At 43.8% G+C, this 14918-nt stretch overlaps 2 protein-coding genes across 2 annotated transcripts; both read right to left on the bottom strand.

Moving 5' to 3' along the window:
- Positions 1-152: 152 nt before the first annotated feature.
- LOC104167759 (chymotrypsin-like elastase family member 1) lies at positions 153-6085 on the bottom strand (the record flags this gene model as incomplete). The annotated part of the gene is given in 6 exon segments (XM_009708106.1): positions 153-197; positions 200-318; positions 1110-1390; positions 3284-3378; positions 4162-4271; positions 5989-6085. Coding segments are annotated over 6 exon segments (747 nt in total), but the record flags the coding sequence as incomplete, so codon positions are not given.
- Positions 6086-12527: 6442 nt separating this feature from the next.
- GPRIN2 (G protein regulated inducer of neurite outgrowth 2) lies at positions 12528-14333 on the bottom strand. The gene has a single exon (XM_009708095.1). It carries the CDS (start codon positions 14331-14333, stop codon positions 12528-12530), a length of 1806 nt encoding a protein of 601 aa, XP_009706397.1.
- Between the last annotated feature and the right edge of the window lie 585 nt (positions 14334-14918).

The raw sequence follows: 14918 nt of genomic DNA, 5'->3' as shown, positions 1-14918 counted from the left end.
CAGCCCTCGCCCCGCACGAAGCTGGTGGCCCTCACCCCACCAGAGCCAATCCCCCAGGATGAGGCCTTGCGGCTCATGATCTCTGGCACCCCCGCCACCCCGTCCTCCCCTCTCCCCTTTCCCCTGCTGTGGTGGGAGAGCAGCCGGGGTACCTGGCAGGTGGCAGGAGGGCTGCCCGGCTCGCTCAGCCCCGCGCAGAGATCATGGACCGCCGAACCACGCTGCCCCAGAACGTCTCCAGGGAGCATGTGTTGAAGTCCACCACCGACAGCCTGGCCTGCTTCAAAACCTCAGACAAGACCAGGTTGCCCTCCCTGCCTGTGACAAAACAAAGCAGAGGAGAAGGACAAAGTACAGAGCATGTACTGTGGCAAGCCACCAGTTTCGGTCTTTTTCGTGCCCACTGGAAAATTCCCAGTGTGCATTGCTTGGTTTAGCTTTACACAATACTTTTTTTTTGCCTTTGTCTTTCCCAACTGTGAAGCACAGCAGAACACTTCCTAGTACCTGCCATCACGGTTTTCAGCTGGGAAAAGGATCCAGTTACTATTCCGGAGGTTACCAAGAGCGGGTTGCACTGCTGTCACCCATGCTTTTAGCTATTCCAGGCAAGGAGATCTCAGCCTTTCCAGGACCACCCAGCCAGCACCTCTGAGAATGCATATTTATGAAGTGCTGCCTTTTACAGGTGTTTACACATTACTTAAAACATACATTAATGGAGAAAAAGGGCTTGAAACAGAAACCTAAGTAGCTGTGCAGCTCTGCAAACATGTGGTAGCTGAGTCACCATTTACTACACACAGGAGCTCCTCCGGGCACAGACCAAGGAGCTGTTCTTTTGAACAGGACCTTACTTGTGGTTAGGGCTCATGGCTGCAGCCAGAGTACAAATAATTTAATGCTGACATAAGAGAAAGTAGAAGTCGGCCACCTAATCCCAGATACGCTGTTACGCTAGGAACCTGCATTTCAGGTATTTGGCTTCCTCATCTAAACACGTAGGAGTCATAGTATGTGTAATATAATCCTTCTCTGGGTATTTGGATTTAAGAGAAAAAAATAATACCGCCCCTGTCAGACCTTGAAAACCAGCAGCACTCACATACCTGTTGTGTCCCCGCATCCAGTTACCCAGCAGGACTGTCCTGGGTAAAGAGAGCAGCCTCTCTTGGGCAGGCAGGCATAGCGGACAAAGCGGTTTGCTGTTATATCTTCCATAGGCTTGACCAAAGCAATATCATAATCCAGATGGTTTGAGTGGTTTTTCTGGAACCACTCATGCCGGTAGATTTGCTTCACGCGGTACACTCTCTGTGTGGATTCATCGTGGCTAAGGTTATGCTTTCCTAGGAGGATTCGCCAGTTGGTTACGTCTTCCATCTCGCCCCTAGAGGAATTTCAGATTGAGGAACCATACGCATATTTTTAATGGCCTCTTCCCTCCCTCCACTGATGGCTGTACAGGGCACTCCTCCCTGTGCCATACCCTTAGCCACACCAGATGTGCCTTTTTACCCAAACCTACATAGTGGATCAAAAAATGAAATTTAAAATGGCATTAGCCTAAGTAAAGGGCAAGTTGGTAGTTTGCTAAAATAAGGGCAAAAGGTTGGGTATAGATGTGATTTTATGGAAAAATAAACAAGAAGATCTCCTCACGTTCAAACAGTACCAAAGATGGAGACTTATATACTGTGGTGTTCCTCAGTGCTGGATAAAACTGTGTGTCAGTATCGACAGTAAGCCTCCAACCAGAGTACAAAGGGAAGCATTTTGGATGCATAAGAGGGATCTACATACACATCAAAAATAGTTAATGAGGACAAACGCATGCAACTTTTCCCTTGGGAAGTGCATGACACCACATGTGCTCCTGTACCCAAAATTCAGTACTATTTCTTGCTGAATGGGAATTACGCATGCAGTCCTGCAGCGTAAAGCCCATCCTTCCTGACAAGCCCTGACTTGGCTTTGCCTTGATTTTGCAAAAGTGCTTAATGACCCTCTTTGTACACTCAAAGATGTTCTTCCTTGCTCGGCTACAGTGTGAGAATAAAGGGCAGGGTGGGATTCATCCCTCCACACCCCCTTGGAACAGGAGCCTCAGTATAGAAGTGGAAGCTTTTCCTGCAGTTCTTAGGTATTGGCCTGCCAAACTGTACTACTCTGCACCGCCCAAAACACAGAACTTGAGGAATGTTCTCTGCTGCAATGATTTTACAGCAAATTTTATGGGGTTTATGCGCATGTTCTTAAAGGATGTTTCTGGTTCCTGTTTAGACCATTCCTCTTTCAATAACTGTGATTATTTAATTGAAGAGAATCAGTTGTGTTAACTTCTATGTTTAATGCCCCATAATGTAATTTCCCTGTTCTGCAACTCTACCACACAGTTAAGCAGCACATCGCTGCCTTTTAAAAGGGGAAATAAAGAAGTGCAGCACACTGACAGCGGTGCAGCAAGCACGGCACAGCTGGAGGTGAAGCCAAATGCCAAGGCAGACTAACAAGCTGACAGCTGTTCCTCTCAGAGACAGCAACGGTCTCAAAGCGGAGTATGAAATTATAGAAGAGTTGTCATTGCGGGCGTCAGAGGAATTCATGCAGCTCCTGGGAGAATTGCCAGTTGCTTCAAGCTCTGCGGCTGGAAGCGGGCTGTTTTCTCTTTGTCCCTGCCAGCCCGGGTGCATGGCCCTCCCTCCCGCATATCCTCTCTGACGTCTGTCCTTGGTCGCCGTCCAGGCAGGCCGTGACCTGGCACTCGGTCCCACAGCTGCAGTCCAGATCCATCCCCAGCCTTCCCCCAGAGCTCGTCCTGCCTGTGGCCGGAGGCCGACCTCGCGGCCACCAACCAAGGAGCCGAGCGGGGCAGCAGTCATTTGTGCTTAAATCCAAGGCTTTACTTCCCTGCAGGGGATTTTCAAAGATCTCCGAGCTGTATTTACTTGCATTGAATCTTTGATTTTTGTGTCGAGCTAACTCAATGGCAGAGATAAACTAAATATTTTTGAACTCCCACACAAACGGTTTCATATGCAAACTGTGAACAGATGTTCTAAAAACCTTTTCCTGCACCCACACTCCGCCTTTTTCCTTCCTCTAGTTTATGGATTTCTCATTTCTGCAAACTTTTTTTAATTACTGCCTATTTGTCTATACCACTTCACATGAAACAGAAGTACAGACTACACCTAACTCCACAGGCATCTTTCATTTAAAGAGGATCCCAGAAAAGTTTTTTGTAGCTTCTCCAGGAAGTCTAACCAAAGGCAGAACTTACTTCTGGAAGCAAGGGGCTGCAGTGAGAACCCAGCGTTTGTGAATCAGGGTCCCGCCACAGATGTGAACAAATCTCTTACTTGTTGTGGTCCAAAGCTAGCAATGCAAAAAACAACAACAGAAGTTTTAATCAAAGAAGTGTCATCCGTGAGTAAAGGGACAGAGAAAAAGAACAGATTAACTTGTGATAACAGAAACTATTTCTCTTGTGCAATAGAGGTGACTAGCAATCGTAGAGGGAAATACCTTTATTTATGTACTACTTCATCATGTATGCAATGAAGGTATTAGGACTCCATACCCTATGCACAGACATGTTGGTAAGCACATACCCAAACATTCAGATGTTTGTCAACACAGCATCTTTTGTGTGATAGATGCCTAGGCAAGCAGAGTTTCCTAACGGTCTCACAGGTTCTCTAAAACAAAACTACAGGTATGGCCATTTTAATCCTCATCCATTTTTTTCTGCCTTTTTTTTTTTGTTATTAGTTTTCCCCTCCTGAAAGCCTCCAAAGCTTCAGCTGGTAGATGCTTCTCAAACAGCCACCTCTTCATATACACATACCCTTTTGCAGAAACAGGAGATTCTTTGATGGCCAGAAATTAAATGTCTTCCCACTTATCACGGGGAAAGCACACCCAATTCAGGTATAACGGATAGGTACTGCAGTTCACATGTGCTTTACAAACGAAAGGAATGTCCATGCATGTTTTGTGAGTTACAATAGGCTTGAACATTTTTTTTCCCAATAGCTATGCAAAAATGTGCCAACACAAAGTGTTATTTGTCAGAAAGTGTGTTACTGACTTCAACAGCAACATCTTCCAAGGCAGTGATACTCAAGTCACAAAAATTGTTGTAAAGGCTGTGCATACCTGTAATGAGACTTGCCAAGGCCAGGAGTGTGGCTTTGCTTCAGTGCCTGATATAATTCTCCCTGCAGTGTTTGGCTGAAAATATCCTCTGCCACAGTTTGCTGGCCAGTCTACAACACACAGAGAAATACATTCAATAAGCAAAGTCACATCCCAACAGTGGTTCACTGATCCTAGACTTGGTGGCTCCTACAACTTGAAATATTGAGGAAGGAGATAAATATTAAACATAAATCCTTAGTCATGTTCCACATACACCACACAGTCATTTTTTGACTAACAGCCTGGCACACTTGGGATGTTAAAAATGCTGTAAATTTAAGAAGCCAGAACACCAATGGAAAAGTTTCCCATGCAAGTGTAGAGTGCTCTGTTAAAATTTCAGAGACCTCTAGTTTCCCAAAGAGCTGAGTTTTGTGGTTAAACCCCCCATGCCTCTCAGCTTGCAAGTGACTGGCTTTTGGGACAGGGCAGCCGCTTTGCATTTGGCCGCTTGGAGGATAGCTCAGATGCAGGCTAACGGAGAGTAGTTAGTGTTCAATAACTGGGCATAAAACTAAGTTTGAGTTGGTTTCAAGACATTATCTCTGAAAAACTATTTATTCCCAGGGACTCACTTTGCATTTTAATTAGAAAACAAACAAATAAACAAACAGCACTTGATCCTGCACAGTGTATTTCTCTAGATCATTCATTACCTCCTGCTTGTTCTGGCAGCGTTGAGGAGATGAGCTTAAACTAGGCAAAGTTATTATTAATCATCTTTGGCAAAAGACAGCTGGGTTCTGCGATGCTAGAAAGGTGGGAGAGTGACGCAGGAAAGAGCTGGTGTCTGGCACAGTGTAGAAACCTCCAAATTTAATATCCCCAATAGAGAGAAGTACTTTATTTTGTATAAAGGCATATAATACCCAGATATTCCATTTTTCTATGGAAGAAATAATAAAAAACTTAGATAAGAACCTAACGAGGAGAAAATGCGCGGGGAACGCGCAGACGTGGTGACCCAAGTGGGGCGCAGGCCCCACCACAAACGCCTTGTATTCGAACACAAGGAAAAGGCCTCCAGGGAGGCGAAAGCAGAGGAGATCCCCGTCCCTGCTTTCTGCAGTCGCAGCCAAGGTCTCTGCGCCAGTGCTCAGGCACAGCACCAAAGGGCTCACACTAGGAGGCAGGGAGGCGTGTAAACAGGGTGTAATTTCAAACGATTTTAACTAACCTAAACCCGTTTTTACAAAGCTTCAACCTACTTCAGAAAACTTGTTCTATTGCAGACATAGATTCAGCCTGTAGTAACACAGCTGTGTGATTTTCATCACTAAACATTGTGAACTTCCCTCTCTCTATATATATTACACACACATATTCCAGTCAAAATTGGAGCAAGAAAGGACTCTCAGTGCAGGCTTAAAGCACAAGGGCTGTTTTACCTGACAACTATGCTGCATTATGGCTCTAGGGATTGCTCTCCTTTAAGGCGAGAAGCGGATTGTTGAACAACAGGCATCACACAATCAAAACAGGTTTCTTCTGCTTTCTCAGAAACACTTGTCTCATCTTTTTCCAAGATCCTTTTTAAGAAAGCAGCTACAGCAGCATGGCACTAAATTAACCCCTAATTCTACCGTTAGACTGAGGTCGATGCTGAAAAAAGCATGAAATTTAGCAAACACTGATCACTATGAAAACAAGGAAGAAATTGCAATATAACCCATCACACCATGAATTCAAATTAACGTGCAGGCTTTCCTAAAATTGGATTCTCTGAGGCAATGGCATTTGTAGGGTTTTCCAGACAACGTGAACACAAGACAGCATTTAACTTACCTACATGCAGGGATTTCTGCTCAGTCCCAATCTGGGGTGAAGCAGTTTGCACTACAGCCAGCACCAGAGGCAGGGTAAGCAAATTATCTACAACCATTGCGAAAAGCAATCAGAGGAGATGAAAGGACTGACTTTTTATGCTTCTGTCATTTCTGAGGGTGTCGTGTCTGTGGCAGGGGAAGGAGCAGAAACGCCAGCTCCTGCTGTTGCTGTCAGGGCAGTACGGTGCGGGTCAGATCACGGCACCCAAGCCTGGATAGTTCTGTGTGCTTTGCGCACTGCGAAGAGCTGCCCGTCAGCAGTTGTGCCCTGGAAAGCACAAACAAAAGGATGTTTCGGCAAGGTGCACCGTGCAGGAAGCTGTGACCCCATCTCTGCTTGGCAGTAAAAATTGTCGGAGGTGAGAAGGGACCAGAAAATGCAGGGAAGAAAGAGTGGGTGTGCAGTGGCAGGCTGTGCGCCAGGTGCTGAGCGGCAGGTGGAGCTCGGGGATGTCACCCGGGCCGGTGGGAGATCACCACAGCTCTTGACCCACATTTGTTGTGTTACGCTACTTTTAACGCCACTGGGGACAAAATCTCTGCTTCGTTACACTGCTGAGCCGCCTGCGACACTGTTGTTGCTGGAGTGGGCTTTTCTGCCCCTAGGCGAGCAGGCAGTGGCTGGAAGGGGATGGAGGTCTGCAGTGTCACTTCCTTGCTTGTGTTGCTCCCTTTTGTTTTCTAAGCTTGCTTCATGTATCATCGGAGTGGCATAGCCCGTAGTATATTGAAAGGCTGATAATAAGATAGATGACATCTGTTTAGGTCACATATTAGATAGGATTAACGCTTCTAAAGATTTACAAGCTACAGCTTAGTACTTCTGCTATCTGAACACATTGGCCCTTGTACATGTGATGGCTGTCAGCTCAAGACCCAGCACTTCTGCAGCTTGAGAAAGATGGAAGGCGGACATCCAGGTGACCATGGCAAAAGATATGCACCATTCCCTTCACTGGTGCAGACTGGCAGTAAAAGCCACAAGTGACCGCGTGCTTAGTCTTGTGAAGGAGCTCCTGGAGAAAGAAAGGACCCCGCAAGCACTGGTTTTGCCCGGGGCAGGGGTGCTGCCCCACCAAAAATGGATACACTCGTTCCACCTCGCAGAGGTGAAAAAGGAGCACACCCGGTTTTATACCAGGCAGAATTTTTGGCCGCAAGTTTCTTTTTGAGTAAGAAAAGGAACAAAATTCTCACTAACCCACACGTCACCCACAAAGCTTGCCCATCTCTTCCCCTTTATAAACCAGGTGGCTCTGTAGAGCTACCCCCTGTAGAATGGCAGGGGAGTGGGATGCCCTGGACTCTCACATCAGCAGAAAACACCATGGCTCCCTCCCTCAGCAAGCACGCAGTACTCGTGGGCACGAGCAGCCCAGGGCTCTATGCACAGGCTCACAGGCTTTAGGTGCTCCTTATTTGCAGAGGGTCAGCTGGATCTTGTGACCTGTATAAATAACAAGGCTTTGGAAGGAAGCTCAATAGGCACGTCATGTTCTTAATTTCAGATCCATAGTTCTGAATGGAGGAAAAATAAATAAAACTTAGAAATCAAAGCTTGCTTCACTCTTAGAGTCCTAAAGCCCCCTGAAAGGGAAAGGCACAAGTGACTGATGCAGCAAGTCCCACCAACTGGTACTGTGGGAGTTGATTAGAATGATTTCTTTCCAACTCATAAACCGACATGCTGCCTCTTTCTCTCCAGCCAGTTAACAGTATTACTTCGCACTAATAGACTGCTTTCATTTTCAAGGGGCTTAAGACGACAAATTAATCACCTCAACATGTCTGAAAGGAACAGATGGTAATGAAGTATTAACATTGCAATTTAACAGTTGGAAAAGCTCCTGAGAAAGGGGGCTACAGCAGTGTCTGGAGGACACCCGGCCCTGCTCCCTGTTCGAAGCCGGGGTTCCTGGGTTTCGTCTCTGCTCCAAGATTCTGCTTTATCCCAGCCTCACCACACGTTACTTTTCCTAAGCAAAGCTACACGTTTTTTCTTATTCCATCTTTAACAGGGAGTAACATCCTTACAGAAGGCCTCTTACCTCAGCATGTCTCCAGACAGGTCGCTGCTGCATTGGATTTAAAAGACTAAATGTCTATCCAATAATGCAATTAGTCCAGCTTGCCATTATTTCTTACTGGCTATAAGCAGAGAAGCGATCAGGAAGAAATACATTCCCCTGCCCATACAGTGGAGGTGTTTTTCTGTCCCTGAAACGTCTTTGGTTACAGTTGGGTACAGAACGGCCGATTATGTATTCCTCCTCACTCACTGCTGTCTCAGAGGACCATGGGCACAGGGCAGCGTCGCTCCGTGGGGCCTTTCGGCTCAGCCGTACAACACACAATTTCTTAAGCTACTTCTGGAAGGAAGATAAGCTTACTCTAGAGCAGGGGATCCTACAGCAAAACTTGTGTCTGAAGGGTGAGAGCTGTGGCCGTCCTTAGCAGAACTAGCTCAGGATCCAGGCTGTAACAACTAAAAGGTCTCTTCCAGCAGCATGAGGCCAAGGGCAAGTGGCCGGCAAACACTGCAGACTGAAGCGGGGGTGAGAGAGGGTCCACAGCACCTCTGTGAGGGGGCTGCCAGCTTCGGAGAGCCCCTCAGCTGAGTTTGTTATGAAGGCACGAGTGTTACTGGGTCCGGGGTGAATTTCGTTAGGTGGCCCTCCCACCTCATCCCCAGCCACAAGCAACCTGTCACAAACACAACTCTAGAAAGCCATGTTTCAGAACAAATAAACATTTTCAGGAGAAGACCAAACAAATAAATACAATTATTTTTAAAACTAACTGATATGACATTGACTAAGCAACTTTTCAGTTAGTTATTTTGTTTGTTTTTTTTTTTTAAAGAATTAACTTAACTATGGAAGGTTTTTATTTAAAACATTGAGAGAATATCCTCTATTTCAGTATTTAACCTCACAGTCAGAGATTATCTCAAATTACAACTGTGCAATGATAACAAAGCCAGTCAGTGTCAAATGTCTGACAGGTTTTGGTTTCTCCTCCAGGAATGGTAACAGTAAATATGGTAATACATCTCCTCTGTTACTAAACCAAGATAATAATTCAGAGTGAAATGAATTATTATAACTCTTTTTCAGAGCTATTTCATCAGCATACTGATATTAGTATCAAACCCTTTCAATCTGTGCTGAATCACTGACCCAAGCATCTCAGCCCATTATCAATCCCATAGCCATCAGGTATCAGTTCAGTCCTTCCAGAGACATTAGTTATGGTCTAGGGATGACACAACATACCCAAAATACTGCAGTGCCAGGTGGCTGTTCCCATATTTTAAGGGAAAGAAGGAGCACTGAGGCAAAAGGGTTAAGCTCCCAGTGTGCCACTGCGGCCCTCACTGAGGATTTGTGTGAAAGGCAACCCCAGTTTGATCAGCTGTAAATGGTCCTGGAGCATTCAGGCTGGGGAGCAGAGGCAACACGACATCATGCAAACTGGTTTTCAAATGGGCTCAAGAAAATAATCCACCCTGATTTCACCCTAGCTTGACCAGTGTCCATGTTCAGCATCGACCCGCTCAGTTATAAATCTAGTGTAAATTTTCTTTCTACTTTATTTATATTTAAAAGTAGACCATAATGGATTTGGATTTTCCTATGTTAGAAAACATTAAAAAAAACAGAGATACAGTTCTCACATTTACAAGAGTAACACTTGAACAGAGCACTAATATGAAGAATACTTAATATACAACCTGATTGCATTTAAATTAAAAAAAAAAATTGAACTCAAATGCAAAGCAAATCCAAATTCCCTTTTTTTTTTTTGAGCCATCCATCATACAAGTGAAACAACTTATTTTATCTGTGTAGCTAATATTCAGATGAGTATGTCTGTTTTTTTCCCAGATCTCCCTTAATATAGCTTGTCTTTTAATCCTTCCCAAAAGCATAGGAAATCCTGAAACACAAACACTATTTTTGTTATCAACAGCGACTCCAATTCGTACCTTAAAGACTCACAATGCCTGCAACGATCAAGCATCTGTTTTTCTTGATTAGCAAATCATTGGTGTCCTTTCCCCTTGCTTGTCATTTATTTTTCCCATCCAGGAATGATAATCACTGGTTAGTACTGTAACAGCAAATCTGTACCAATGCATAAACCATAGGTAATTCACACCAGAGCTGTATGAAATCTAAGAGTTGATCCAGCTTTTACAGTATACAACAGCCAAAGCACTCAAGGGACTTTGCCATATTGTTCCAGTCCCTTCTGCAAATTATCTCTTTCTGACCAGTTTGATGCTGGTCCTATTTTATCATCTTCCTAGAGTCGGGGGCTTTATTTTGGAGGAGTGCATGGGATGGTGGAGGTGGGGAGGAGAATCAAGATTATTCCACATCACATAGCTTAAAAGTATGGATGATGATGGTCACAGGAGCAAGGTACTCTTGCTATTTTAAAGCTTTAGTTTGACTGTTCAAATCTTTAATTCTCCTGCACACTTGAGGACAAGCTAACGGACAACACAAGGGTTTAGGCCTTTATAGTGCTTAAAATTCTCAAAGCGTAGTATTTGAAGAAAGGAAGAAATCAATGTTTGGTACTCCTTATGATACTCTGGACCATAAAATGACCCCATATAGAAATCGTTTAGGCTAAATGCTAAACAACTGTGGAAGTGACTTCTTTTAGTTACTCATTACTTCTTTACTTCTAGTAAAGTTTTAATAAAATGAACTTTAACATCTAGGATCATGACCAAAACTTGCACGCTCTCAGCTACAGAGGCATCCTGAGTAAGGCATCATATTCCAGTGGTTTCAGACTTGGTTTGTATGAAATTCATTTTGAGTTCAGACTTTATTGAGGCCAAAGTCCCAGGGCCTGAATGAAGCCACCTGAACTCAAAGCAAGTTCACAGGAGCCAGCTCTGTTTAATTTTAGTGTTTAATTCCACTTTGTCCAGGGATGAAAATTTGATCTTGAACTACTCTATTAATGTATCACAGCACAATTCAGCTAGCAGCTCCTACATTTAAGGGTTTTCTAGATGAAATTTTAAAGCTGCCCTAAGCACCAGAGGCTCCTATTGGTATACACATGTCAGGTGAACATTATGTAGACAGCCTGCTAACTTACTGGAACAAAAAATGAAACCACAACAACAAAAGCACCACCACACACATTTAAAGAAAGAATGGATAACTGAACAGCAGTAAGTTCTCTGACATTTCAAGTTTTCCTTTGAGACAGAAATGAACATTCCTTCTCTCACTTCATCAAAAAATACTGCACATTCCTAGTTTCCTGAAAAATCTCAGACATTGACCAAAGGCCACATATGACACTGGAAATAATAGACTCACCTTCCTTGACAAACCTTCCACTTCAAACAGGCCCTGCACTATGGCTGCATTACAGTATCATAAAAGGTTTCTCACTGAGAAAGTGTTTGCAAAGTTGGTTTAGGGAGAAAAGAAGTCTTTAAGCTGCCCATATGACCAAGGCACTTGGAATAAATAACGCTAGAGCCGTACTTTGGTGAAGACACAAAGTCTCACTTTCAGCAGACAGGGAACGCAAGATGAGCAAAGGTTACATGCAAACTGTTGCCTGTGGTTTATGCAACAACAAAATAACGACTGTTCAGGATAGATGCACGTAAAAAGAACTCACTGGAAATTACTTTTAATATAAGCAAACCAAAACTGCTTATGATTTGTAGGGTGAGAGACTAATCTGAACAGCTTATTTTCATGTCTCTAAAACAAGCATTCAATAAGTAATTCACATTACATGAGTCATCTTTGGTAATACTGTACATTTGTGTCAACCACTTGGTAAACATCAGTTCTGGATATTTAGAGTGTAATTCATCATAACTACAAACTAATTTGAAAGTTGCAGGAGCATCCTCAAACTGCACATCACCTTGCAAAGGGAAGAGTTCAGACTAGCAATACCGAAATTACTTCACAGTTATGTGGCAAAAGTTGACAATCCTTTGTCATACAGCAGTACACTAGTTTGTCATTTGTCTACAGTTAAAGTGGGCTTATAGTCAGCATTATTACAAATTAACAGCAAAATAGCTCCCAAAACAATTTAAGGGAGTAGGATTGAAAGCTAAGAACTTTGACTAAAGTATCATTTTCTAACTTTGTTTTTCAACCCTAAATTATTAAAATACAGAAAAAAAAGTCATCATTATTTTAAAAAGATGCATTCTTTAGAAAAGAAGTCTCATTCCTTACAATATGATTTAAAACTAACATAGAAGAATAAAACAGTGCTACATTAAATACAGTCAAGAGCATTCAGATGGCATGATGTAGGTACAACCTTATGGCCCAACCATGGGGTTTTCCTTGCTTTGATATGTATTTGATGGTCACTGAACTTTTCCCACTTATCCTGAAGTGGATTGTCCACATGTACTGTGTTAACACTTAAGAGTCAGCATTTATTTACAATTTAAAAGCAGCACAGCTGTCCTACATCCTACGGCTGTGCTCACTCCACTGCAGTACTGGAACGAGCACAACAGCTTGGATATCTCAGGGAATGCATCATTGTTCTGAATGGCCTTTTTCTCCCCATTTTATCAGAAGATGGTTCCTCATTACTTTTCTCAGCCAACTGAGCAGGCTCTGTCTGGAATTGTTCTATTTGAATCTCGAGATGTTTTTGAATGGCTAAGCCAAGGACTTCTGGATCCACAGACGCCCCATACACTTCCCACGTCATTCCTTCATCATCCCATCTCACTTCACGTACTGGAGACTTGGGGGCCTCCAAGTCTTGCTCTAGGTTCACCTCTGGGAACACATGCGAGTGGCTTTCTGCTGCAGTCGCCGGGCTTGTTGCTACAGATTTGCATTCCCTGGTTGGAAGTGTTTGTACCTCAGCATCTCTACACTCAAGAGCTGGTTTCAGTCCTTTGGTTATATCATTCATTGAGGTCATAGTCCACATATCCTTAGTTGTCATTACCATGTCTGCACCTTGCTGGCTACTAAAGGCAACACGGGCAGCCTTTGTTTCTGGAGGAGCTCTGTCCTGCTGAGCACAGTGTTGAGCATGTTGCAGTTGTTCTCCAGGAATGCTACAGCACTTCAGGACTCTTTTGGCATCCAGGCCTGATTCACTTACTGATGACACCAGCTTAGGATATGTCAGAATGTCTGAAGTAGAAAAGGAATGAAAATAGCCAGGTGGTGCCTGCTCTTTTCCCGACTCACTAACCGAGCATACCAACCGTGGAACAAGTTGTATAGATGGTATGGGCAGAGAATGGCAATAGGCAGGGATGGTGGCATCTGCCTTCATACAAGGATCCTGCTTTATATTACAAGGCCCTGCAGAGTTGTTATGAACTGTCATCACCATGGGGGGGTATGCAGAGTTTGGAATATTACCGTAAGTCAGACCACCATGAATAAACCCAGTGGCTTGACTGATCATTGTCTTGTTTGAGAAGCCATTTCCAGGCATGTGGGGTCCTAGAACAGCAGTGTGAAATGTTCCAGGATCTGTGTAAACAGTAGTGTTACGTGGAATACCACCACTGTCAAAGCTATTTGTGGGTACTTTTTGGTCTCTTGGTAGAACTGGAAGATGAGTCACAAGGTTTTGATAGTGAGATGTATTTTCATTTGTTTCTGATCCATATCTCAGTGTTTGGAAAGACATCCTAGCCACTGGTGGACCATGCCTGCAGCTAGAAGAGCTTAGGATGGAGTGAGTAGCACTGCTTTCCATGTGAGTGACATAAGTCTGCTGTTTGCAACTGCAAGTTAAGTCTGAGTGGCTTCGCTGAAGGGCAGTTCTTGGTTCTTCCGTTTTACACATGCTTTTCTGGTGGACAATGCAGGCTGAAGAAACATTCTCAACAGTGCTGCTCTTTACATGCATCTTAGTGTCCCCCACTTCCCAGGATGCTGGGGACTGTTCAGCAGTAAGAAAATGGTTTGTAGTCTTAGTTCTGCACTGTGAATTGTCATTGGCTGACTGCTCGCTTATGGTTTGGACCGCTGATCCAAGTCCCATCATCCCAGGCTGCGAGGAGGACCATCCAGGACTCGGCACACTCCTTGCATCACTCTTGTCTCCCAGGGTATGGCAGATTGTGCTACTATGGCTTTTCTTCAGCTCTGGTTTGTTGCTTTGTCTTTCCTCTAAACTTGATTGCTGGGTACAGGCCAGACTTGAGGAGCTCTTCGACAGGGGGTGACTGTTGACATTCAAGAGCCCGTGACAAGTAGAACTTAGTGAGTCCTGGTAGGAATGAGTGTGGAGCTGGTGGCTGTCAGCTGACATGGCAGAGAGAGATCTGCAAGAAACAGAAGAGAAGAAAAAGAAGCAATTTAAGAAGGAAATATATGCACTGGTAACTATAATCTCTATTGGCTTTCTGTCTGGGCTACTTGCTTTTCACAGTTCACAAATACTTTTTAAAAAGCACTATACTGTAGTCTCTGTGTACTTAGACTGGCTAGTTTCCATTTTCAGTTTCCACAAAGTTTTTTTTCCCTGAATTAGATTTAGGATTTATTGAAATTCTGTTTTTTTCCATTTCATAAAATACAAAAGGGAAAACAATTCTTCTTGGTTTCTACCTTTTAACAATAACAATCTCAACATTGCCAGGTATCATCTCCCCTGAATTTACTGCAGCCATTTTTGGGACATCCAGAGATGTCACACAACTTGAGCAAAGACAGAAGTATTTTTAACCAAGATAGCTTTTCACCACAGTATTCATTAAGCTAATGATGTTAAGTGTATTGTTAAAACAAAAAACTATTCAGTTTTAATCTCTTGACATTGTCATTTCAGAAGGTATCCAGTCACCGCTGGATACAAACAAAGCCTCAACACCTGAACAAATTCTCCCTTTCCCCT

Source organism: Cariama cristata, unplaced genomic scaffold (genome assembly GCF_000690535.1).
Source record: "Cariama cristata isolate BGI_N322 unplaced genomic scaffold, ASM69053v1 scaffold36110, whole genome shotgun sequence".
Lineage (NCBI taxonomy): Eukaryota > Metazoa > Chordata > Aves > Cariamiformes > Cariamidae > Cariama > Cariama cristata.
The sequence above is the reverse complement of the archived record's forward strand: the minus strand, read 5'-3'. Positions and strand labels throughout refer to the sequence as shown.

What these genes read in the sequence shown, in the direction of transcription:
- GPRIN2 (XM_009708095.1), bottom strand. Translation starts at nt 14,333, where the DNA reads ATGTCAGCTGACAGCCACCAGCTCCACACTCATTCCTACCAGGACTCA.